Source organism: Dipodomys merriami, unplaced genomic scaffold (genome assembly GCF_024711535.1).
Source record: "Dipodomys merriami isolate MVZ:Mamm:240054 unplaced genomic scaffold, mDipMer1.0.p SCAF_55, whole genome shotgun sequence".
In the NCBI taxonomy this organism is placed as follows: domain Eukaryota; kingdom Metazoa; phylum Chordata; class Mammalia; order Rodentia; family Heteromyidae; genus Dipodomys; species Dipodomys merriami.
Genome location: NW_027206124.1, coordinates 8,853,979 through 8,880,079, shown reverse-complemented (window position 1 = coordinate 8,880,079; position 26,101 = coordinate 8,853,979). Strand labels below are relative to the sequence as shown.

General features: G+C 57.9%; 1 protein-coding gene across 1 annotated transcript in view; it reads left to right on the top strand.

The window, feature by feature from the left end:
• Positions 1-26,101, top strand: part of Gramd4 (GRAM domain containing 4) — a 68,891-nt gene that overhangs the window by 12,266 nt on the left and 30,524 nt on the right. Inside the window, exons 2-3 of the mRNA XM_069999816.1 lie at positions 10,561-10,771; positions 19,042-19,162. Coding sequence (XP_069855917.1) covers positions 10,561-10,771; positions 19,042-19,162 — 332 coding nt within the window. The remainder of the gene's footprint in view (positions 1-10,560; positions 10,772-19,041; positions 19,163-26,101) is intronic.

Here is a 26,101-nt window from a genome sequence, read left to right as displayed (position 1 = left end):
TAGCAGGTGGGCTGTCCTCTCTGCGGGACCGACCTTCTCCACACCCCCTGGCTGACTTCATTGACAAATAAGCATTGTTTCTTTAAGGTAGGTGAGGTTGTATTTTTTAACAATTGGGTACCTAATTGGAGGATTAAAAATAGTCCAGTGTGAGTGGGAACGCTTGCTGTGCTGATTCACAAGGCAAGCACTCAGGCAAGCTTCTCCAGGCGGGGTTCATTCACATGGGGACTGCCGGGGCAGAGGCCATGTGCAGAGGCCTGGGCGGTCAGGTGCTGGGTGTTCTTGGGTCCAGGAAGAGCCCCTACCTCCAAGCCAGACTTCCTCCCAGGGGCTCTGAGTTCTGATGCTCCCAGAGATGGGCATGTGCCCTGCCCTGTAGTTGTCTTTTTTTTTTTGGTCGGTCATGGGGCCTGAACTCTGGGCCTGGGCGCTGCCCCTCAGCTCTTCAGCTCAAGGCTAGCGCTCTACCACTTGAGCCACAGCGCCACTTCCGGCTTTTTTTTTTCTGCTTATGTGGTGCTGAGGAATCGAACCCAGGACCTCATGCATGCGAGGCGAGCGCTCTACCACTGAGCCACCTTCCCAGCCCTGTAGTTGTCTTTTGGAAGCTGTAGTGCCAGGTATTTTGTTGGCTAGTGCGCCCTTCCAGGGTGTGGCGGGCCCGGAGGAGGGGCCGAGGGCTTTCTAAGCTGAGGCCAGTTTCTATATGGAAGAGTTGCCCGTGTTACATTGGGTGTGAAGAATTTTGGCAATGAAAGGAGCCTCTTGTGACCTATTTATAAAGTATTTCTGCATCAAGTCCATGGATATTTTGTCCTAAATCCTGTGTAATTAGAAGATAGAAGCTCTGTTCCGTGCTTATTTCCCCCCCAGTGTAACCTAAATTAGAACTATCTCCATGTGGGTTTGCAAAAAAGAAAAAAAAAGCATTTGAACAAATATATGAAGGGAATTGATTCTATCCACTCTGTTTCCAGAGTCTGAGAATAATGATTACTGAAGTTAACATGATAGCATTCTTAACTCCATTGCTTCCTTTTTGTAAACATTTTTAGTGGAGAAGGAAATCTCAGCGAAACGTCATAAATTCCAGCATGGAGGCCCACAGAGCCATGACTGAATTCTCCTGCTCCTTTCTCCCCGACCACCCCAGGGAAGCTTGCTTTACATTGCTTGCCTCCTACCAGGAGAGGCAGGTATGCAGTCCTGCCGTGCTGGGCTGTGGCTGGGTGGAGGTGAACCTGTGCTGTTTTGAGTGATAGGATTATCCGACAGACTCTCTGGGGGCCGCGACTGCTCTTTATGTGTGGATCTGACTAAGCACAGCCTCTCTGTCTGCTTCATAAGTTTTGTTGTTGTTGTTGTTTTTTAATGTGCTGGTACAAGAGATTGAATTTAGGGCCTAGGCGTCGTCCCTTAGCTTTTTACTGGAGGATGGCACTCTACCACTTGAGCCACAGCTTCACTTCTGGCTTTTCGGTAGTTAATTGGAGATCAGAATCTCACAGACTTTCCGGAGTCGCTAGGATTACAGGTGTGAGCCACCTCACCCAGCTCAGAGCAGGTTTTTATTTGGGCTGCTTTCCAGGTAGATGTCTCTCCCTGCTCAGGTCTCCTGGGCTGTGGGTCTCTCCTGCAAGCCACACATGGTGCCCAGAGGCTGGCGGTGCATCGGAAAGGCCAGGTGATGTGTGGCATCCTGCTGGGTCAGCCTGGGTGCGGCATGGGCCTGTCCCCGAGCCAGGCCACGTCAGGAGGCCCACACTCAAAAGCAGAGAACCGCAGAGCCCTGGTGGTGTAGGAGGCGGTTATCCTGCCCAGCAGGTACGAGGCTGACAGGTACCATGCACAGCCTATCCAGGGCGGCGCTGAGCTCAGGCCTCTAGGTGTCCTCTGGCCCGAGCAACTCCAGCACTCTTTCTCACTTTGGCTGCCTTCCCAACCCACTTGGGGAAGCTGAGGCACACGTCGAGGAAGGGGCAGGAACTAGCCAGAGGCTGTGCGGGCGGCAAATGCGTGCCTTTTCTGACCACAGCTCCGACTGACCCGGCTGCTGCCTTCTGTAAGTGTCTACCAGCACGTGAAGACGCATTTCCTCTGCTGACGTCCACTGTATGGCTCGTCGTTGTTGAATCACTCCTTACAGGTCCAGGTCGTTCCTGTGTAGAGAGATCAGAGGTGAAAATCACTGGGCAGCTTCTCTGCTGCTTGGCATGCACTGACCACAGGACTTTTGCTCCCAGGGAGCAGGGCTGCCTGGGCGTAGTCTTGTCTGGTTCAGTCGCATTGCTGTGGTCGATGGTATCAGTGTCTTTAGGTGTGTGTGTGGCCAGGTGACCTGGCATGAGGCCATTTGGCACGGGGCAGTGTGAGGCGTGGTGTGGGACGAGCACCCTGTCTCGTGTGGGTGGATGCCGGGGTCCCAGGGGGTTCTGGGCCCTGGCTCTTCCTTCCCTTCTCAGCTTTAGTCGTCCCGTGGCAGCCCTCCTGTCCCCTGGGGCACTTTCCACCGCCACTGGGGACCTGGGCTGGCTGCACACTGACTCCACGCTGTCTGTAGGAGGACTCAGCACATCAGCACCCTCCGTGGTGCTGGCCCACAACCTGTTCATCTGGTCCAGCCAGGTCTCCAGGTCTGCTTTAAGTCCTGCACTCCCGAGGAGGCTGTAGCCAGAGCTGTGGGTTCTGGGCTCTGGGCCCACAGGGCTGAGAAGGAGCTCCACAGGCAGGAGCTGGAGGTCCTGGTGCTGCTGGAGGCCAGAGCCTCCTTCCGCCTCCAGGAGCAGGTGTGGGCCTGGCACAGCGCACGGGCGGCGCACAGACTCTCGCCCGCCCACCGTGTGATACTGGCAGGACGTGTGTCATGAAGGAGGGCGATCAGAGAGCCTGGTCGCTGTGCCTCTGTGTTCAGGAGGGTTAAAGGGTCTGAGGCCGAAGAGCTGTGGAGTGAGATGTGGTGAGTCAGGATCTCAGGTTCAAAGGTGAAGAGGCATGCCCTTCCCTCCTTCCCTCCCTCCCTCCTTCCCATTTTCCCTCCCTCCTTCCCTCTTTCCCCTCCTTCCTTCCCTCCTCCCCTTCCTTCTTCCCTTTTCCCCACCCTCCTTCCCTCCTTTCCTTCCTCCTTCCATTTTTCCCTCCCTCCTTCCCTCCTTTCTTCTTTGCCTCTCTCCCCTCCCTCCCTCCTTCCCTTTTTCTCTCCTTCCCTTCCTCTAGCCCTCTCTCCCTCACTTCACTGATTTTCTCGGTGGTTTTAATTAGGACAAAACAGTGCAGTTTTATTTGTAGGTTAGTGTTTTGGAGAATGTTGGTACGCACTACAGGTTTTGTTTTGACTTGTTTTTACTGTTCTCCTGTGCTGCACCGGTCTTCGGGGTGCAGTAGAGGGTGGCATGCTTTGGGTGGTTGTGTGTTTTTGGTCCTGTTCGTTGGGGTTTGGCTGTGGGACCTTTCTTTGATGACATCTGTAGGGCTTTGCTGCTGTGGTCAGTGGAGTTGGGTGGCAGGGCATGGATGGTGCCGCCCGCTGCTGCAGGGCCGCCCTTGGCAGGCAGGGCGCTGTCCAGGAGGGCCGGGTCCTTGGGGCTGCCTCCCGCCCTCCGTGCTGAGCAGTGTGTGCTGCCCATTGATTTGACCTGCTGTGATTCTCTGGCTCATGGATGTCCTGTCATGGATTGAGGGGTGCTGGGTCTGTCCATGGCAGGAGGCCCTGCTGAAGGTGGCAGTGCCTTGGGCTGGAAGCTGCAGGGTGCAGGGTGGAGACCTGTGGCGGGGTGGCTGTGTCTCAGTCCCAGACTCCTGGGGGGCAGGGTCACCTGGCAGCCACGGGAGCTGCCGCTGGAAGTCAAGTCCTGCAGCTGTGCGGGTGCGGGGCACCCCGGGGGGGGGGCCCAGTATTGGGCACGAAGCTGGCTCTCGGCTTCCGGGGGACTCTGCCATTGTCATTGCAGTCACCAATGCTTTACTATAGACCCAGATTTCAGAGTGTCAGGAGACTCGGGCCCCAGGCAGGCTTCATGGCCCTCAGAGGACCAGGGGAAGGGAGGGTGCGGTGCCGGGGTCCCCAGAACACTTTAGCCATCCTTTACCTGGGCTGATGCCGTGTCTCCACGGGGGCCAGGTGCTCTCTTCCCCCACCCAGAGGCCAAGGAACAGCTCAGGAGGGCTCGGCCGCTGGGCAGCCTGGCTGGAGAAATCTCACTCTGCACCCCGGGCAGGTGGCTGCTCTGTCCAGGCACTGGGAGCTGGCTTGGGCGGCTGGAGGGGCCGAGCTCTTCCTGCGTGACCTCCTTGTCTTGGGCTCCAGGTGAAGCTTGTTTGTGTCCTGTTTCCTTCCCCTCCAACCCCACAGCCATCTTATCTATCACCCTTCCTGTCCCCCGAGAGGACCCCAGGATGGGGCCCAGCTGGATTCTGGGAGTGGTGGAGTTTGAGATAACCTCAGACTCTCGGCCTCACTCCCCTGGGCTGTCACAGGCAAGGCCGTCACCGCCCTGGGAGTGCCATGCTGGTGACCCAGGGAGCTGAAAACCAGTGCCTGTCTTGGCCAGTGTTCCCCTCCTGGGGACAGGAGTCAGAGAGGCCTCTGCACCCTGCTGTTTCTGGAATGGCATTCCTTGCAAGTGCCCCTTTCTGCGCAGATACCCTGCGGGTGCCTCCAGCACGTGCCTGGTGCCTGCTGGCCTCTCGGGGATTGTCTGCTCTGTATGACACCTGCCAGGGAGGGGGGAAGGGGGCGGGGGGGGGCGGGAGGCTGTGGACGCTCACTGAGCCCTGCTCCCTGGTGACGGGACCACTTGAGAGGAGGGGTCCTGGACACAGCTGCCCCACCCCTCGAGAGCTGATTGATTGCCAGGCTTTCAGGAATATTCTGTGAGCTGGCCATAGTCAAAGTATGTAAACTTTAAATCAGATAAGAAGGCAGAGGCTGTGGAATCCTGAGTCTGGTCACTTCTGAGTTCTCTGTCCACTCTCCAGAGGTGCGTGCTCCCCGGGTTCTCCAGGTGACATGTGGGGACCAGCTGACAGCTCAGCTGCAGACCTGAGGTGTAATCGGGCTGGGGGATTGAGCCCAGTGCTGGAACAGCCCTAGCGAAGGGCTGGTGTTAGGGTCAGGGTCAGAGGTCACACCGTAAGCCCCCTGGGGGGCCTTAGGGACCCAGACTGGCTGGGACGTGAGGCCAGCTGATGGGAGCTGTATGTGCACTGGGTCCTTGTGTCTGGCCCTTGGGGGGCAGGGTGGTTGTGGGGAGGGCATGGGTCTGCTGTTGACTGGATCTTGGCCGCGGTCATGCTGTTGTTGACGTCCTTCTTGATCTGCACGGCCTTAGGAACCACATGTTGCTCCAGCCCTGTGCTCCCTCCAGTTGCCTCCTGGGAGCCGCCATGTTCCCAAGCCTTTCTGATCTCAGAGTTTAGGGGCCATCTTCCCCCAAAGCCTGGGAGCTGGCCGAGGCCAGACTTTGGGTCTTGCTCCACGTCTGATTGTGTGAGTCCCCCTCCCGCCCCCTCCTCCCCAGTGTGGCAGTCTTGAGGGTTGCTTCATATGGGAAAGCGGATGGGTGGGGGAGCCAGCAGCTGGGGGTGAGGGGCGTAGCCAGGTCCTGGCCTGGGGTTGGCTGGGCTGTGGGCACAGCACGTGGACTCAGGACTCAAAAGAAAGGCTCTGGGCAGCCAGGGATGCTGGAGGAGCTGCGGCCCAGGCAAGCGCCCGAGGCCCGAGTTTTATGTTTTGTTTTGGACCTGGGAGGGGAAATAAAGACCTCTGCGGTTCCCAAGTGCGGTTCCCAGACACTGCCTCCCCTGTGCTGCTGGGAGCCCCGGAGGTTTCCACAGCAGCGTCTGGGCTGCGGGGTGAGCAGGCTGGACTTTGGGGGTGGGGGGCCAGTGGGGTACCCTAGAGCTCAGGAGCTGGGGGGCAGGGAGCCTGCTGCCCTCTCCACGCTCGTGGCAGTGGGTACAGTGCCAACTCTCTTGGAGTCTTCTCCACTAGAGAAAGCCACTCTCTTCTAGAAGGTTGGTTGGTTTGTGAGGACCCCGGTGTAGCTGCCGGAGGGTGGAGGCCCCTCTGTGCATGGGACTCGACAGGACAGGGGAGGGGGTGTGGGCTGGGGGAGCTGAGGGCTGTGGGTACACCAGGAGGGCACATCCCAGGGACAGCAATGGGACTCGACAGGACAGGGGAGGGGGTGTGGGCTGGGGGAGCTGAGGGCTGTGGGCACACCGGGAGGGCACATCCCGGGGACAGCAATGGGCTGTGGGCTGAGAACCCACCTTCCTCCCTAGGACTGGGGGGAGGGGGACTGGGCAGCTGTGCCTTGGGAAGTCTGGGGGCAGAGGGGTCACAGGGCAGCACCACCGGGACAGCAGGTGCAGTAAAACCTGGGGAGTCCTTGGCCTGGTGCTGGTCTGGTCTCTGAGACCTCATCTGGGATGGGGCTGTCAGGTTCAGCTGGGTGGCCTCATTGGGGTGTGTGAAACTGAATAATGTCCCCCCATATTCATGCCTGTCTGGAGTCTGTGAAAACAGCTTTAATTGAAAATAGGAGCTGGGCGCCGGTGGCTCAAGCCTGTAATCCTAGCTCCTTAGGAGGCTGAGATCGGAGGATCAAGGTTCAAAGCCAGCCTGGGCAGGAAAGTCTGTGAGACTCTTATCTCCAACAAACCAGAAGTGGCACTGTGGCTCAAGTGGTAGAACGCTTGCCTTGAGCTGAAGAGCTGAGGGATAGCGCCCAGGCCCAGAGTTCAAGCCCCACGACCTACCCTCCCCCCCAAAAAAAAGAGAAAAAAATAGGGTCATTGCAGCTAGTACCAAGACGAGGTCCTCTTGAAGTGGGGTGGCTCCTCCTCAGCCCAGCCCGGCGGTGCCGGCCTGGCGGCAGGACCTCCCATGGATAAGCAGGGGCCCTGTCTGTGGCTCGCTCGGGGCAGTGAGTTTAGTCCTTTCTCACGGCTGCATAAAGATTTGGTCTTTCTGTTGTTTTTGTGGATGCAGGCTGGAGCTCAGGGCCTCACACACTCACACTTCTTTGCTCAGTGCTCCTGCTCACCGCTTCTCACACTTCTTTGCTCAGTGCTCCTGCTCACCGCTTTAGCCATGTTTCTGGGCTGGCATTTTGATGGTTAATGAGAGATAGAATCTCATGGGCTTTTTTTGGGCCTGGTCTGGATTTGAACCTTAATCTTCTGATCTTAGCCTCCTGAGTAAGCTGGGATTACAGGTGTGAGCCACTGACTAAGAGTTTGTCTTCTTGAGGAGCTCAGATGTTTGGAGCAAGGGGTAGGTATTCTAGGCGGAGGGTCCCTGGGGACCCCATGCCCTGGTGGCTGTGTGTTGAGTCCCTCTCCAGGGGTGGTGGGAGGAGCTCCCACGGGGAGCCGGCGTGCCTTGGGTTCTGATGGTGGCAGTCAGGATCCCCACTCCATGCGGCCAGCTCCAGCGAGACTTCTGACTTCAGTAGGCCGCGGAGCCGAGCGCTCCAGGCGAGGGTGGCTTCCATCCCTGACAGAGCCAGCCAGGGCCTCCGCCCGGGTGCCCAGCCTCAGGGGCTGGCAGCCTCCCTCGATCTGCGTCTTCCAGCAGCAGCAGCAGGAACCCTGGCTAGACATTTCCAGAAGAAAAGGAAGTAGGCCTCAAGTTGGTACACCTCCCCTACCTGTTTTTCTAAGTCAGAGCCATAGCCAAGGCTGCGTGCGGAGAGGAAGGCAGAGCTGGCATTCAGTGAGGCCGGGGAGCCTGGATGTGCAGGAGGAGCAGGCAGGGGAGTCATGATTTGAGGCTGGTCTGGACAGAAACGTGAAACTGACTTGGGAAAACAACTAAAGCAAAATAGGGATAGGGGTGTAATGGAGTGACAGAGCACTGCGTAGCAAGCAGGAGGCAGAGTTCAGTCCTCACCACCACCAAAAGGGAAGTGGTTCAGGGCTCCTGGAAAGAGCTGCTGAAAACCATCCTGAGCTGACTTGGGAGCCCCCAGTTGCAGGGAGTCGACCCCCAAGGCAGGAAGCCCCTAGGGCAGGGCGCTGACACCCCAGTGCAGAGAGCAGGGACAGGGAACCCCCCAGGCTAGCAAGCCGACACCCCAAGGCAGGAAGCCGATGGCCACCCAGGACAGGCCAGTCCTTCCTGCGTCCTCCACACAGGCAGTGCAGTGTGACCAGAAAGTGAGGAGTACGATCGGTATCCTGTGTGAGGCCACGCGGACTTTCCAGAACCTTAGACCCAGTGTACAACTCATTGGGTGAGCACGGGTGACTCAGAGTGGCCATTGTCCATGCCCCCCCTCCCCCGCAGATCACATATGCTATGTCTTGGATTTAGCCCTAGAATTCTGAGGGTCAGAGTGAAGAGGCAGAATCCCAAGTTCATGGGACTCTGTGTGTGTGTATGGACTGTGTGTGTGTGTATGGACTCTGTGTGTGTGTGTGTGTGTATGTGTGTGTGTGTGTGTGGTTGCTAGGATGGAACCCAGGGCCTCATGCATTCTAGGTTTCACCTCTCCTCCCCTGCAGATTTTTTTTTAAATTGCTTTTGAGCTGGGTGCTAGTGGCTCACACCTATAATCCTAGCTACTTAGGAGGCTGAAATCTGAGGATCAAGGTTTAAAGCCAGCCCAGGCAGAAAATTCCATAAGATTTTTCTCCAATACATTGCCAAAAAGCTGGAAGCAAGGCTGTAGCTCAAGTGGTAGAGTGACAATCTTGAGCAAAAAGCTAAAGGAGAGCACCCAGGCCCTGAGTTCAAGCCCCAGGACCAGCATTAAATAAATACATTTTGTTTTTGAGATAGTCTCACTAACTTTGACCAGAGTGGCTTCAAACTCTCCATCCTCCTGCCTCAAGCTCCTGAGAAGCTGGGATTACAGGTGCATTCCACCACACCCTCCCATTATGGATCCTGAAACTCTGTCGGGGCTTTGACCAAGTTAGGAGGTGGCCTTGTGTTCCCCCTTTTGTTTAATCTCTTGTAAGGAAGTCACTGATCCTTTATAAAATACATTAGCTGCCAGTGCTCTATTTCATTGTGAATATTCTTAAGTGGAAGTGTTTTACATTTGTCCAGTTCCATTAGATTCTGTTACTTTGTGGATTATTTTTCAGTCTCTTAATATAGCCGGCTTTCTCCTCTCTGGGCATTGGCGGAGAACAGTTATCTTTTGGTTGGTATCTTTGTGAATGTACTGTTCTCAGGTCCCTCTGGAATGCCACGTTCTGTATGGGACATATGGCATGGGACATGTCATGTGGCCGGCAGTGTCTGCACTGCCCTCTCCTGGGCTTTTGCGAGCATCCAGGGCACTGCTGTGTGGAGGTCCCTTTTCCTGCGGTCCAGTGTCCAGTGTCCCACTGCCTTGTGTTCCTGGTGAGCTGGCTTGGACACACTGCGTGCTTCAATTGTCCCGAGGGCTCTGGGGCCCCTTCTGCTTGTTCATCTTGCCCTGGACTGTGATGCTGAGAGGAGCTGGGAGGAGCCCAGAGGAACCGAGAGGAGCGTGGCACCTGGGTGCTGTGGGTGTGAAGGTCGCTGGGCTCCTCAGTGTATGATGGCAGGAAGTTCTGCCTGCCTGGCCCCACCTGGCACTGCATGGGGCCCCCTGCCCCCTGCTCCACTGTCCCCATGTCCTCACTCCGGTGGCTTTTTGGGCCTAGCCCCAGGCGAGGACCTCTGTATTTGTCTCCTCAGACTCCAGATACTTGTCAGGCATCCCTGAGCAAAAACCTGCTCAGAAAGGCAGTAAGCGGCAGATTGCTGGAGCTGTGGGCCTCTGCTAGGCACTGAAGGCCCTCTCCTGGCCACGTCCTGCTGTGGGCCCGGACGTGAGGCCACCCGGAAGAATGGCCAGGCCCCTGCTCCCTTGACATTCAGGAGTTTGTTAGGGGCTTTGCTGTGGGGAATGGACACCCTGCGAACATCCATGCTAGCTGCACATGTGTGTGAATTTGCACCCAGTGCTCAGGGTGTTATGTGAACCTGCCCACCCTGGTTGTGTGGGTGTCAGGCTCAGAGTGGCCAGCACCCCACACTCAGGGTGGGGGCAGGAAGCAGTCTTTCCCGGGTCCTTGGAGGAAGTGGGGTCCAAACTCCGTCCCCTAGCAGCCAAGGCTGTGCTGGGCACCCTGAGGATTAGGAACAGATAGAAATGTGCACGGCATCCTTGGGGGTTGGGCAGGTAGAGAAGGGGCGGACGTGGGACCAGGTCTAACCAGGGACTCAGGCAGCAGCTTTGATGCCAAGGCCTGGCCTTGGTGGCTGCAGGCAGCGTGTAGCCGGGTGTCCCCGTTCCTCGCAGTGTCTGGCATTTTGGGTGAGGGGTCAGCTCCCTTCCTGTTCCCCTCGCACCGTTCGGCGTGCCTGTGGCTGTGAGGAGCCGGCATTCTTCGGTCCTGCAGGGGTGGAGGCGGTGGGCGGAGCCTCAGCAGCAAGAAGGCTGGGTGGGCTGAGGCTGGGTGCCCGGGGCTGGGCAGAGGTCTGTGGCTGGGGCGGGCGTTCCCTTTGGGCGTGGCATGGGGCCTGGACCTGGCCGGCCAGGGCAGTGACCACACAGGCCGTCTCCCTTGCAGGGAGCCCGTCCGTCATGTCCGGGTGAGGCAGAGGAGCGCCAGGCTGACCATGCTGAGGAGGCTGGACCGGATCCGGTTCAGAGGCCACAAGCGGGAGGACTTCCTCGACCTGGCGGAGTCCCCAAATGCCTCGGACACGGAGGGCGGGGACGAGCTGCCCCTGAAGGTGCCCCGGACCTCGCCCCGGGACAGCGAGGAGCTCAGGGACCCCGTGAGTACGCTGACCCCCTCGGCACTGTCCCCAGCCTCGGTGACCGAGAGTGCGTGGACGGAGGCCGGGCTGGCACAGACCTGGGGCTGGATTCCCGTCTCCTCATCTCGCTCCCCATCAACCCCACCCCCCCACCAGGCAGGGCCCGGCCCATGTCAAGCAGGCTCTGTACTGGAGCTTGTCCAGAGCCTGCGTGTTGCTGCCTTTCTCATCGGTTTCTCTGGTTTTGGCCAGCTCTTCGGTGCAGGTGTGAGGAGGCTCAGCCTGGCCCCGGACGTCTACATGGGGTGGGGTAGGCAGGGCGTGGCTGGGAGGTCAGGGTGCACATCAGTGACCTCTGGCCCCAGCTGAGCCCTCGTCAGTGTGGCGGCCTTCATCCAAGATCCGTTGAGTGCCTGGGCCAGGCCTGAGGCCTGGGTGCAAACCCGGCTGCGCGGGCCTCCCCGCACAGCTGGTGCTTCCTGGGTGTGGTGGAGTGGGGGGGGTGCGGCCGGAGGCAGTGGGGCGGGGCGTGTGCCTGCTGGCCCCTGCTGCCCGGACCCCCCAGCCTCACTGCCAGCTGAGGATGAGCCTGGCTGTGCTTCGTATTTGGTAGCCTGTGGCTTTTCACGCCCGGGCCCTGAACCAGCTTTTGTTTGCAGATGAGGCTGGCACCACCGCCTCCAGCTCCTTGTATTATTAATGCTTCATAATAAGATGCGGACAGGGCACTGCTGCCGGCAGGAATTAATAATTCACCGCGGCAGCCTCCCAAGAACCTGGTGGTGTGTCCTGCCCTGCCCGGCCTGCCTCTCGCGTTTGAGGGCTGCTCTTCCAGCTCTGGCCGAGTCCATGGCTTGGTGTGTCCCCCATGCAGCACTGTCAGTGAGTGACAGCAGCTTGTCTGATGTTGGACAGCTCCACGCGTCTGTGGGCTGGTGGTCTCTGGGCTTAAGGTGCGGTGACAGGAAGCCCATCTCCCCCCCCCCCCCCAGTGTGGGTCTGAGCTCAACAGGGACCTCATGTAGAGACTGAAGCCGGGCTGTGCTGCTGTGCCTCCTCCTGTGAGCCAGGGTGGGAGGCAAGCATGGCACAGGGGTCTCCAGGGCAGCCACTTTGCAGCCGCCCTGGTTTAGAGTCTCAGACACTAGCACAGAGGCCCGCCGTGGCTGTCTGTGGGTTGATTGTACGGGCCACAGGTGCTGTCGTGAGTGGAATGTTTGTCCAGGACCTTTGCTGCCCTCCTCCTCCTGCCCTCTGACCAGCCAGGAGCCACCTGCGGGACCTGCTATCTGTAGTTGCCGTGTGACGCTGCTCAGCCAGGACAGGGTGGGCGGGGTGGGGTGGGGAGCAGGGGCTGCCAGAGGCACCGAGGTTCTGAGGAGAACAGAGGTGTCACCAATGCAGGGGAGACGCATGGCGGGGGCCCTGGTGGATGGAGAGGGGTGGCAGCGGTGGCCTGAGTGGGAGCTATGTTGAGATCACACCTTCCACATGCCACGCTCTGCCAGCCACATCTGAGTCACACCTCGCCCTGTGCCACGCTCTGCCAACCACATCTCAATCATACCTTCCACATACCATGCTCTGCCAGCCACATCTCAATCATACCTTCCACATACCATGCTCTGCCAGCCACATCTGAATCACACCTTCCACATGCCATGCTCTGCCAGCCACATCTGAATCACACTTTCCACATGCCATGCTCTGCCAGCCACATCTGAATCACACCTTCTTCATGCCATGCTCTGTCAACCACATCTGAGTCACACCTTCCACATGTCAAGCTCTGCCAGCCACATCTCAATCACACCTTCCACATGCCACACTCTGCCAGCCACATCTGAATCACACTTTCCACATGCCATGCTCTGCCAGCCACATCTGAATCACACCTCGCCCTGTGCCACGCTCTGCCAGCCACATCTCAATCACACCTTCCACATGCCACACTCTGCCAGCCACATCTGAATCACACTTTCCACATGCCATGCTCTGCCAGCCACATCTGAATCACACCTCGCCCTGTGCCACGCTCTGCCAGCCACATCTGAATCACACTTTCCACATGCCACGCTCTGCCAGCCACATCTGAATCACACCTTCCACATGCCACACTCTGCCAGCCACATCTGAATCACACCTTCCACATGCCACGCTCTGCCAGCCACATCTGAATCACACCTTCCACATGCCAAGCTCTGCCAGCCACATCTGAATCACACCTTCCACATGCCACGCTCTGCCAGCCACATCTGAATCACACTTTCCACATGCCATGCTCTGCCAGCCACATCTGAATCACACCTTACCCTGTGCCACGCTCTGCCAGCCACATCTGAATCACACCTTCCACATGCCACGCTCTGCCAGCCACATCTGAGTCACACCTCGCCCTGTGCCACGCTCTGCCAGCCACATCTGAATCACACCTTCCACATACCATGCTCTGCCAGCCACATCTGAATCACACTTTCCACATGCCACGCTCTGCCAGCCACATCTGAATCACACCTTCCACATGCCACGCTCTGCCAGCCACATCTGAATCACATCTCGCCCTGTGCCACGCTCTGCCAGCCACATCTGAATCACACCTTCCACATGCCAAGCTCTGCCAGCCACATCTGAATCACACCTTCCACATGCCACGCTCTGCCAGCCACATCTGAGTCACACCTCGCCCTGTGCCAAGCTCTGCCAGCCACATCTGAATCACACCTTCCACATGCCACGCTCTGCCAGCCACATCTCAATCATACCTTCCACATACCATGCTCTGCCAGCCACATCTGAATCACACCTTCCACATGCCATGCTCTGCCAGCCACATCTGAATCACACTTTCCACATGCCATGCTCTGCCAGCCACATCTGAATCACACCTTCTTCATGCCATGCTCTGTCAACCACATCTGAGTCACACCTTCCACATGTCAAGCTCTGCCAGCCACATCTCAATCACACCTTCCACATGCCATGCTCTGCCAGCCACATCTGAATCACACTTTCCACATGCCATGCTCTGCCAGCCACATCTGAATCACACCTTCCACATGCCATGCTCTGCCAGCCACATCTGAATCACACCTCGCCCTGTGCCACGCTCTGCCAGCCACATCTGAATCACACCTCGCCCTGTGCCACGCTCTGCCAGCCACATCTCAATCATACCTTCCACATACCACACTCTGCCAGCCACATCTGAATCACACCTTCCACATGCCACGCTCTGCCAGCCACATCTGAATCACACTTTCCACATGCCATGCTCTGCCAGCCACATCTGAATCACACCTCACCCTGTGCCACGCTCTGCCAGCCATATCTGAATCACACCTTCCACATGCCACACTCTGCCAGCCACATCTGAATCACACCTTCCACATGCCACGCTCTGCCAGCCACATCTGAATCACACCTTCCACATGCCAAGCTCTGCCAGCCACATCTGAATCACACCTTCCACATGCCATGCTCTGCCAGCCACATCTGAATCACACCTCACCCTGTGCCACGCTCTGCCAGCCATATCTGAATCACACCTTCCACATGCCACACCCTGCCAGGGGAGGTGAGGATGAAGGACTGTGGGGTCTTGACTGCGGGCAGAGCATCTGGATTTGGGGCCACTGGTAGCCCTCGCTGGGGGCGGCCATCTGGGCAGTGTCAAGGAGGGGCAGGCAAAGGGAGAGAGAGTGAGGAGCCATGGCGGGGACGCGCGGGTGAGGATGGAGGGGTCCCGGGAGGGGTGGGGTCTGAACGCCTCTGCTACGTGGGGCTGTGGCCGAGGGCAGGGCCAGATGCCCAAGAGACTGCAGCAAGGTCAGAGTGGGGCCTGCACTCCTGCCCCCAGGGCCCGGAGCCTGTGGGAAAACTGCCACCATGGGAAACGCCTGGGCGCAGGGCACCACGGGGGCCAGCTGGGGATGCAGGGTACCAGCTGGGGATGCGGGGTACCAGCTGGGGATGCGGGGTGCCCAGTCACTGCCGACAGAGGGGCCAGCTGGGGATGAGGGGTACCAGCTGGGGATGTGGGGTACCAGCTGGGGGTGAGGGGTACTAGCTGGGGATGAGGGGGGCCAGCTAGGGATGAGGGGTACCAGCTCGGTATGCGGGGTACCAGCTGGGGATGAGGGGTACCCAGTCACTGCGGACAGGGGCCAGCTGGGGATGAGGGGTACCAGCTGGGGATGAGGGGTACCAGTTGGGGATGTGGGGTACCATCTGGGGATGAGGGGTGCCTAGTCACTGCCAACAGAGGGGCCGGCTGGGGCCAGCTGTTGGACTTGCCTGACCCTTCGTCTTAAAGGGGGCAGCAGTAGTGTCTGCCTTCTAGGCCTTTTGCACATTAAACACAGAAATACACAGAGGTCCTGGGCCTGCGCCCGGCCTGTTTGCACGCAGGCATCTGGGGTTGATTACTGATGATAGCGGTTCAGAGCCCTTCCCCATCCAGGCCCCTTTGCGAGCCCGTGACCTCGCCTGGGGTCATGCGCCTGAGACTACAGGTGTGCCTGCACACCGGATGGTCTGCTGCCCTGGTCTGCCCTCCAGCCCTCGTCCTCGGAGGTGGCAGGGCTCCCTGCTCTGCGTGGTGCTGCGGGGCCAGCACCGAGTCCTCGCGGTTGGTTCCATGCTGGCAGCCTCGTGTGAGAATCCCACCGCATGCCCGGCTGTCGCAGTGTGGGATTAAACCATTTCTAGTGCATCCCTGCCCTGCAGACCTTGCCCCAGTGAGACCGTCACCTTACGATGCCCGTGGGCCCTGTCCGTCAGTCCCACCAGCGGCTGCCCTGCCGGGACCCCGCCACCAGCCTGCTGTCTTTGGAATTCTATTCTAGACATTTCCTGAGGAAGGCACCACGAAGAACCCGCCGCTGGCGGCCGGCTTCCCGCACCGGCCCTCGGGTTCTCCCCGGCTGCGGGTCCGCAGGTCTGCTTTCACAGCTGGGTATGCCCTGGTCTGTGTGGACCACAGTTGTTTATCCACGTGGCTGACCAGGCACGTTCAGTTGTTTCCGCTCTGGGGCTCTGACGAGTAACGCTGAGCAGCTGTGTGCGTGTTTTCTCAGGAGCATCTGTTTTCACACGGGGGGGCTGGGTCACGTGGAGCCCCTCGCTTCCCCGCTGGGTCTCCCTGCTGAGTTCCCAGGCTCCGGCGCCCCCTCCCGCAGCCGGCCTGCGGTTCCCCGGGATGGCTGGCGGCTGGAGGTCTTCTCTGAGCTGGGTCGAGCCACTCACTCTGAAGGACTCAGGCTCGGGTGGGGTGTGGCTCAGCGGCAACGCGCTTGCCCAGCAAGTGCAACGTCCTAAGGGTTCGATCCCCTGTACCAAAAAGGGAAAGACAAAAACAATACAGTTACGAGACTCAGACCTCCCTCCACTCCACAGACACCCCAGGGAGGGCACCGTGTGAGCCTCCAGCATCGCCTGGACTGCGTCTCGGGCCACCCAGGCCGTGTCACCCTCCCCTGGGAGTGGCATGATGTCACCACCATCCATTGCCAGAACTTTCTCATTGCTCTAACTGTAAGCCTTTACTCACTAAGTACCACTCCCAGCCTCCCACCCCAGCCCCGGGCAACCCCTGTTCTGAGTTCTGCCTCTGAGATTCTGGTTCGGGAGTAGACTCCCGCAGCCCCATCCCTAGTGACTGGCTCACTGTCAGCCCCAGCCGGCAGGTAGGCACGTCCCGTGTCCTTCCCGGGAGATGTGTTTGTGACTTAGGACAAAGAGGTTGAGGGTAGAATCCAGACCCCCCCATTGCAAAGGTCAGGGAGGGTGGGCGGGGTGGGGGGTCTGGGGAGGGCCACGGAGCCCTGTGCAGAGGAGGGTGGCAGTCCGGGGTGGCACAGAGAGGGACGTGATGACAGAAGAGGTGGGGGCTGTCCCTGTGGCCAGTGCCAGGCCGATAAAGAGAGGTGGCAAGCCAGAAGCGGACAGGAGAGCCTGAGGCTGGGGCAGCTCGGCGTCGGCGTCGGCATCCCGTGAGCAGCTGGGAGACTCCTGCGCCCCTCCCCTCTGCCAGCGCTGCGGGCTCAGGGTAGGAAATAGTTCCGGAAAAGCTGGAGAAAGAAAGAAATGGCCGGCGACCCCAGCCACAGGCCTGTGTGCCGGCCCCTGTCCCAGCCCAGGCTCACTCCTGAGTCTGAGGAGGGACATTGGGGAGACTCGGGTCATACCCACGGGGGGGGGGTTGACCCCCAAGGTCTCAGAGCCGTGCCCTGACCGCTGGACGGGTTTGTCAGAGCCATCCGCACTGCCCCTGGTGTCCAGGCGCTGCCAGGGGAGCTGTGGCCCCTTCTGGTGTCCTCAGAGAGGTGGCGGCCCCAAGGTATCCACCCTGCTGCAGGGTACTACGTGGTGCGGGGACGGGACAGGGTTCCTGCCCTGGAGGTCTGGCCAGGCCTCCGCTGCACATGCGCACTCCTGGGCCGCCCACTGCAGGGTGTCTTGGCAGGTCCCATCACAGGGCAGGTGGAAGGCGGGCAAGGGGAGAGCCTGGCGCTGGTCTGCGTCGTTGTGCTGGTGTGCAGGTGACACCAAGTTTGTGTTTGGGGTTCATTTTTTTTCTTTCCTCTTTGGTTCCAAACATCCATCATACCGGAACGAGGCCTGAGCCTCCAGTCCTTCACATGTGGCCCGCCCCACCTCTGGGCCTCTCCTGGCCTCCTGCCGGCCCCCCCCCCCCCCCGATCATTCTGGATGATTCTAATGCTAGGCACTCGCTCATCCATCTGTCTTTAACACGTTAGGGGTTGGTCTGAAAGATGAGGGCTGAGACTGACAGCCACAGTGTGGGGGTCTGGGTGCCGGGTTTGCAGTGTTCCCCACGACCGTGTGTGTGTGTGTGTGTGTGTGTGTGTGTGTGTGTGTGTGTGTGTGTGTGTGTGGACATCGCACACAGACCACTGCCTGCTCAGGTTTCAGAGGACTGCTTTCTCCAGGCTCTGTGAGCTTGTCTGAGGCTGGCTGGACAGATGTGCAGACTCTGGCATCTGCCCTGTGGCTGTGAGCAGAGGCTCCTGATAGCAAGCTCTCTGCGAGTCTGCCAGTCTGGTGGCCTAGAGCAAGGCCAGGGCCGCCCTCTGTGCTGGCTGGCTCCTGGTGGGTGCTGTGGTGCTCACTGCTGCCAGCCCACGGGCAGAGCAGGGGTCCCCTGTGTGGGCCTTGTCTGTCAGCAGTGGGGGGGGGAGTGCCTGAGAGGCACCTATGGGCCCCACCCCAGTCTCCATGTGCTACCGCACCAAGTCCCCTCCCCCCCATGTGCTACCTCGCCAAGTCCCCTCCCTCCTCCCCCTGACGGTGCCCTGGTAACCGGAGCAGCTGAAGGAGAGGCTGGGTGCCCGGGGAGGAGAGCTGCAGGCCAGAGGCCTTGCCCTCAGCCCCCTCTTCCCAGGCTGCAGCCTCTGGGAAAGGGAGCACCCCCAGTGCTGCCCCTGGCTGACCTGTCCACGTGTGCTTCTGTGCCTAGCCTGGGGGGAGGCTGGCACCCAGCGGGGCGACGTCGGGCCCACTGCCGCTGGCAGGGCCTTTGTGAGCCATTTCTCACGGGGTCAGCGGCAGGAGGCAGCTGCGGAGGGTGATGGGGTTAGCACCCACCTGTCTGCCTGCACACATGCGTGCACACATGCACCAGACGCCCCCACGCACGCACACTCAGGCACGCATTACACACTAACACACACAGCCAGGCAGGCCTGCCTCACGCCTTTCCCACCATCACCCGCGCTGGACAGTGGCCACTGGCGCAGGACAGCCCCCAAGGGGCGGACGGGGAGACCTGGGTTTGGAGGCTCAGCCCGGTTCCCTGCAGGCCTGGGTCCTCTGCTCTTCTCCTTTCTGACCTCGCAGAGTGGTGCGGGCTCCTGCGTGGGCCCTGCTGCCGTTGTGAGGTGACCGCCGCTCTGGCTGGGCCTTGCACGCTCTGGGGACACCGGCCGCGGCTTCTCTCTGCAGCAAGAACCACAAGGTGTCATCAGAGGCTCAGAGCAGACTCCCGAGTTGTCCTTTTGTGTCCTTTCTCCACGTTGACCCTGCGGTGGCCTCCGAGGGTGTCCACATGGTCTGAGGGCCAGGGCGGCCAGTGCCAGCCTCACTGCGGAGCCGGTGTGGATGGGGGTCCTGTGGCCGTTGTGCTAACCTGTGTCCCGGACTCTGAGGCTGCTGTCCCTTTCAGAGCTGTAGCTGTAGCAGTCCCATGACCTGAGCCGTGTGGAACTCTCCGGTGTGGACCCGGGCGCTTCTGCTCAGCGCCCTCTGAGCTCGTGGTGTTTGTCTTCCAGGCTGGCCCAGGGACCCTCATCATGGCCACAGGAGTCCAGGACTTTAACAGGACAGAGTTTGATCGGCTGAACGAGATCAAGGGTCACCTGGAAATCGCCTTACTGGAAAAACACTTCCTTCGTGAGTATCAGAAGTGCTTACGGGGGCAGGCGCCCGGGGTGGGGGTTGGGCCAGGCTGCGCCTCCTCTTGATGCCAGCAGCTCCCCTGGCTTCTGTGCGCTCCGAGCTCTGCCACTGGGTTCATGCGTGGGGGCAGGCGTGGGCCTGCGGCGATCTTTGGAGTTAGCAGTACCCACGTGGCCCTGTGCACCACGAAGTTCAGCGCCAGCCTGGGATTGACAGGTGACGTTAGGCAGAGTCTCAGGACAAAGAATGAAATGTCCTTGAGAATTCGGAGTATCTTGGTGAATCCAACATGGTTTCCTTGGTTAATTCAGGATTTGGGGAGCTCTGTGAAGGAATCTGGAGTTCTGTGCTCTGTTTATTTCCACAGCAAGGAGAGCAGAGGTACTGGGGTCTCCATCATCCACAGGTTGGGTGTCCCCACCTGCTGGCTCTCCCTGGTGTTCTGGTCTCTGGGGCTGTGAGCAGAGAGGGCTCCTGAAGACCCCACGGGCTCCGCCTGCGGCCATCTCGCTTTTCATTCCTCCTCCTCCTCAGCCCCAGAGGCTCCTCGACTTACAGGTGGGGAAACTGAGGCATAGAATAGAGCTAACTAAGGTCGCCCCACTGTGGGTGAAGCCTTCTGACCAGTGAGGGTTTAAGCAGTCTGACTGCCCCGAAGCCAGTGCGTGTGATGCTGTGGGACACCGCGCCATCTCCGGCTGCTGTGGTGGAGATGGTGTGTGACGAGGAAGAAAGTACAGGAGGATGCAGTGTCTGTCACGGGCCTGGATTTGGTTGCTGTGAACTGCACAGAGCAAAGCCCTGGGGTTGGGGCCACCGCAGGGGGATCTGTGGGAGGGCGAGGGCCGTTCTCTCAGGAACGGGCCAAGGTGCAGACGGAGCCTGCTGTATCTGTGAGGCGGGGTGATGCGGGGCGGGGAGAAGGACCAGAACTCCTCTGGGGCCGGCAGCTTCCTGGGGACCATTGTGCAGGGGACACCCCGCCGTGGGACTCACGGGTCTGTCCTCAGCGCTGCCTCTCCGTGACGGCTCTAACGCTGGAGGGGGGTTGGGGTTCATTGGGGCACCTGTGGGGCCTGTTACAGGCGGGACTGTTTGCTTTCTGTGCTACCGGGGTTTGGTTTCAGGGATTTACGCTTGATAGGCACGTGCTCTAGACCTCTCTTGCCTTGTTTTTCAGAAAGGATTTTATATGTTTTCCTGGGGAGCCTGGACTGTCATCCTCGGACCTGTAGTTCCCAGCTAGCTGGGACCCGCGGCATATGCCACCATACCCACCTTACTGATAGGGGACCTTTTGGCCTGGGCTGGCCTAAAACCGTGATCTTCCCAGCCTCTGTCTCCAAAGCAGCTGGGGGCTGCATGGGTGATCCAGCCATGCGCAGTCCAGGGAGTACTTGGTAATTCTGGAAAATTTCGAGTGTTCATAGAAATACAGCTCTTGCTGATGGCCACAGTAGCAGTTGGTTCTGGGCCAGGCTGGCTCCTCCCCACTCCCTCCCAGGGTATTCTGGACAAATCCCAGCAGCACCCTATCAGTTCATCTGTAAATATTTTATGAGGTAGCTCGTGATGTTTAAAGACAGAAGCCACGTGTCCAGTATGCCAAGTGAAATGAAAAATGGCTTTTCTTTGATTTTGTCAGATACCGGACTTGAGCTCGAATTCCCTGGTAGTCGTTTCATTTCCTGCAGCTGTCTGTGAATTGACACTCGGCGAGGGCAGGAGCAGCCGGCCGCTGTGTGTCTCTTGGTCTTGGCTTTGCAGGTTCTCTCTCGTCACCTCTGTGACTGGTGACGGGCCACCTGTTGACAGTGTCCCTGTGCAGTCAGCATGCCTTTAGTCCGTCTGTAGACACGGAATTTGATCAGTGGTGGGAGGGCATCTGCTTGTGGGCATGGTGTGGGTGTGGGCAGTTTGCGAGGTCACAGCCTCGCTGTCTCCCAGCAGCCGTTGGAGCGTGGTCAATTTCTGCTTCCTCCGTTCACGCTCCATTGACTAAAACCCCCATATTTCTGAAAACAAACTCCCCTTGCCGGTTGTGTAGCTACCAGTGCCTGTGGGGGTGCGGGACACATCCTTGCTGCCCCCCTGTATTTTCCAGCTCGTAATAATGAGTTGAGCGGTGAGGGTGATGCGCGTCTGTGGGAGTTGTAATGTCACCCTCCAGTCGTGAATTTAGTCATGTGGTTAGTATTTGCTGGGTTCGCATAGTTCTGGCTGTGGGCTGTGGGAGACGCGGGCTTGGTTTCTGAGTCTTTTTCAGTGTGACAGAATATTCAGCTTTGTTGCAAACCTATCCCGTCCCAGTCCTGAAAGGAGACGTTTATGACAGCCCTGGTTCCTTGTGCTGGAAAGCGGTGGAGAGCAGCCGCAGCCCCCAGGACGCTGCCTGCACAGGCTGGGCATTGCGTCCCGAGCCTGCCAGGGCCTGCCCCTGTGCAAGGCCTCAGAGCTCCTACACATAACCTGACGGGAACGCCCATCCGGGACTCTGGCATTACTTCTGACCTCACTGGACCGTTCTCCCGATTCCCAGGGGACACCAGCCCAGCCTGTTGGTTTCTGTTGTCATAAAAACACATGTAAATCTCAGACACAAGGAGAGACCACCACCAAGCATCAGATGACTAAGAGCACTTCCTTTCAGAACCCTTGGGGTGTCCCACTGGAGAGGTGTGCGCTGCTGGATTTGCACGTCCTCCTCAGGAGCTCCTCCCCCTTCATTTAGATGTTTAGAGATTGCCTTGGTTTTAACTTTTTTTTTTTTTTTTTTGTCGGTCGTGGGGCTTGAACTCTGGGCCTGGGCGTTGTCCCTCAGCTCTTCAGCTCAAGGCGGGCGCTCTACCACTTGAGCTACAGCACCACTTCCGGTTTTCTGGTGGTTTATTGGAGATAGGAGTCTCAAGGTCTCTCCTGCCCGGGCTGGCTTTGAACCGCGATCCTCAGATCTCAGCCTCCTGAGTAGCTAGGATTACAGGCGTGAGCCACCAGCGCCCGGCTTTCTTTTAACTTTTTATGTGACCCAACTTTAGACTCAAAGGAAAGTTACAAAGGTAGCATCAAAACTCCCATATATACTTTTTATCTAGTTAATCCTCCAGGGTTAATATTTTATCGTCTGTCTTCTCTTTACCAGGCCATCCTTTCCCCCATTCATCCACACATCTGTCCATCTACCTACACACACACACACACACACACACACACACACACACACACACACACACACACACACACACACACACACACACACACACACACACACACACACACACACACACACACATACTATTATTTATCTGAGCCCCATCCATCCATTCCTTCACCCACCCAATCTATCCATCTATATTATTTTTCCTGGGCTTCTTGATGTTCAGGCGCAGACACCACACCCCTGGGTTGTAAACACTCTGCTGTGATTCCTGGCAACAAGGGCAGCACACCAGGAAGGTCAGTAAATTAACATTGGTTCTGCTCTGATTTTCTTCCATGTTCATTGTTGTTCCGTGGGAGTCTGTGCAGCAAAGGCAAGTCTGGGTCATGGCTGTGTCCGTCTCATCTCCTTGGAACAGACGCTCAGCCTTTCTGTGTTTCCTGATCTTGGTGTTTTGGAAGAGCAGAAGTCTGCTCTCTGGTGGCCTCATTTGTGTTGGTACCTACTGTCCTGTGCAGAGACTTTAGTCCTGAGCTTCAGTGATGTTGGTTGTGATGTCTTTAGCGCATCCAAAGTGCCTGATGTTATCTTATTATGCACAGGGTCAGAAGTTCTTTTTAATTTAATTCTCAGGCTATATAAAGTTGTTTATAGTAGGACAGTTCTATAGTCCTAGCCCTGGAGAGGCTGATGCAGGAGGATCGCCTGAGCTCACCAGTTCGACCCCAGCCTAGTAACAAAGGGAGAGCATGTCTCAAAAATAACTAAGACACCTCGTTTTGAAATCAGAATATATGTAGAGAACACGTGTTTTTCTTTGTGCTCTCCCATACTGCCTTCCTCCTCTACACTAATTTCATCCACTGATTTTTTTTTTGTCCAGTACTAGGGCCTTGTCCTTGCTAGGCAGGTGCTCTGCTGCTGAGCCAAGCCCCCAGCCTTTTTTTGCCGATCCTTTTAAAGGTAGGTATGCACTTGGACTGGGATCTGCCTGTGTTCGATTTTTGTCAGAGCTGGAACCACAAGGGAGCACTACCACACCCCGCTTCCCTCCACAGAAGTGGGTCTCATGGACTCTGGTCTGGGCTGGCCAGGGACCCCAGGCCTCGCAGTCTCAGCCTCCCGCGTAGCTCAGGATGGTATGTGTGTGCCACGGCACCAAGCAATGGGTAACCTTTCTGTCCGGGCTGTTCTTGAACTTCGATCCTCCCATCCTCAGCTTCCCAAGTAGCTAGGATTACAGGTGCGAGTCACTGGTGCCCAGCCCCATCACCGGACATTCTTTTTCAATAGCAGCAAATGTATGTGTCTGTTCTTGCCTTCCCCCCAGGTAAGTGTTAGCACACTGACACTTGCACTGTGTGTGTCCTGGTAGCCAGTCTAACGTGGTACTAAGACACAGGTCCTGGTCTGTTTTATCGCTGCACCTGTGGTGGGGCTGTGCATAGGTTAGCCTGCCTGCTCCCAGTTGATGGACGATTATTCTGCCATCACCTCTGGTTGTTGATGGGATCCTGAGGATATGAGCAGGACTTATTTTTGTACCCTGAGCCCAGTGACAGTTGATTACAGAAAGGCCTGAGGCGGAAGGTACACACTGCGGAGCCTGCAGACTGGCATTGTTTTCACAGAGGAGAGGAAATAGCCCAGGTATATGCCGGCTCCTCCAGTTATCAAATATTGAAGAGTACAAATGTTCCTGTGAGAAAATGACACGGGATGAGGGGGTGAAGGTGACATGTAGCCCGGCCCTGGCTGAAGGGAGGAACATAAATTGGTTAAAGAAGTGCATGAATAAATCAAAACCACCATCCATTTTCAGTGAGCCTGGGGTGTACTTCAGTAGCTTATTTCTTTCTGAGCAAAATGCATTGTATTCCGTGGTTTCTGTACACAAGTATCCATGTACTGCTCACCTTTGGTGTATGGGCCCTGGGAACCATGATCTCCAATGTTGTAAGACATGCACCCCCACATCCACCCAAAACTGACTTGGAGGGAGTTGGATTTTGGAGGAGAAGTTCTTCTGAGGCGGTCTGGGTCTGGGAGCCTCGCAATCGCTGTGCCGTGCTGTGGAGTTCCTGATGGGTGGAAGGTGCTGCTCTTGCTGATGTGAAGGCTCTGCTGGTGAGACAGAGGCTCCCGAGGGTGCCAGGCCCCAGCTCCAGGCCACCATCATTCACACAGTGCAGGACACACGCACATTCCCGGCACAGGGGGCCGGCAGTGCAGGTGGATGCAAGAGAGCATGTGCGTCAGACAGAAGGTACGTAGATGGGGTACACCCGTGCTCCTGGAAGCCCCTTCCTGTGCTGATATTCTGGGGTACAGTGGCTGGGTAAGAGAGCTTCTGAAAGAAGCTGGTCAGGGCGGGCTAGCTGCCTCCAGAAAGGCATCAGGACTTGGACCTCACCCTGGATGCACAGACTCAGAAGAGGGGTTCTGCGACAGGAAGTTCCTGGGATGATTGACAGGGGCCCTCCCCATCAGCCTTCTGAAGGCAAAAGGGTATTGGGAGCTGTCAGTGCATCCAGCAGAGATGAGATGGACACAAGAGCAGTGGGAGCAGGCCCGTGCGGGGCTGACCAGACTTGGCCGCCCTGTAGCTCTGTGCCCTGGGGCTGCTCTTAGTGCTGCTCTTGCAGATTGTTCACGGTGCAGAGCTGGAAAATTCCCCCCCCAGACGTGAGCTTGGCCTGCCCTCCCCCACGCCAGGCAGTCATGGTAGGCCTGGTTCTGTCCCCAGGGTGGGCAGTGAGGACCGTGAGTGTGAGCAGATGGATCAGAGGGCGGATAAAGACGGATCGCAAGTGGGGAGACCTGTCCAGGTCCTTCCAGAATTTTTCTAGAAAAAGGATGAAATCGGCACCCAAGGCCATGAAAAAGAGATGGCTCACAGCGCTCAGAATTCCCTGTCTCGGGCTGGGGTGTGGGTTGGTGGTGGAGCACTTCCCCAGCACGCACGAGGCTCTGGTTCCATCCCAAGCATAGCAAAAGAGAACAACAACAAAAAAAGATTTCTAAATCACTTCTCTTGCCCAATGGCTAATGGTTGGGGATGTTTGGCCTCGAGACTTCTTTTGGCCAGGCTAAGAGACCTTTGAACCATATACTACGAGACCCTCCCGGCTCTCAGCACCGTCCTGCCCTGCCCTGCCTAGGGGTGGGGCGGGGGCGGGGCGGGAGGAGGGGTGCTGTGAAGCCTGCCTGCTGTGCTGTGCTGATGCCTCACTGTCCTGGGGTTCAGCAGGACCACCTGGTGGTGTAGGAGCCGCTCCCATCCCAGTGATCATGTCTCATAGACTCTCACCTTGTCCACACAGTAGCAGCTCCCAGCCGTGCTAGAGTGGGGTCTGTGCAGTATGACTGAGGGGCATTAGGCAGAGTTGCCTGGGCCAGCTGCTTGTGTTCAGTGGGGGACAGCACTGTGGGGCACACTTACTTGTCCCCTTCACTCACTGGACTCATACAGAAGGGAGTGGAGGTAGCTGCTGCCTTATTTGTGAGTTCTAATAGCTTGGACCCAGAGCCTGGCATCTGCTCAGTGCTCAATATACATTGTGAGTATATAGATGTATGGATGTGTGATGGACAAATGGCTGGCTGGCTGGATGAGTAGGCAGGCAGGTGGCGGACTGAAGAGATGGCTGGCTGGCTGGATGAGTAGGCAGGCAGGTGGCGGACTGAAGAGATGGCTGGCTGGCTATACCAGTGAGTGGATGGATGGATGGATGGATGGATGGATGGATGGATGGATGGATGGATGGATGGATGGA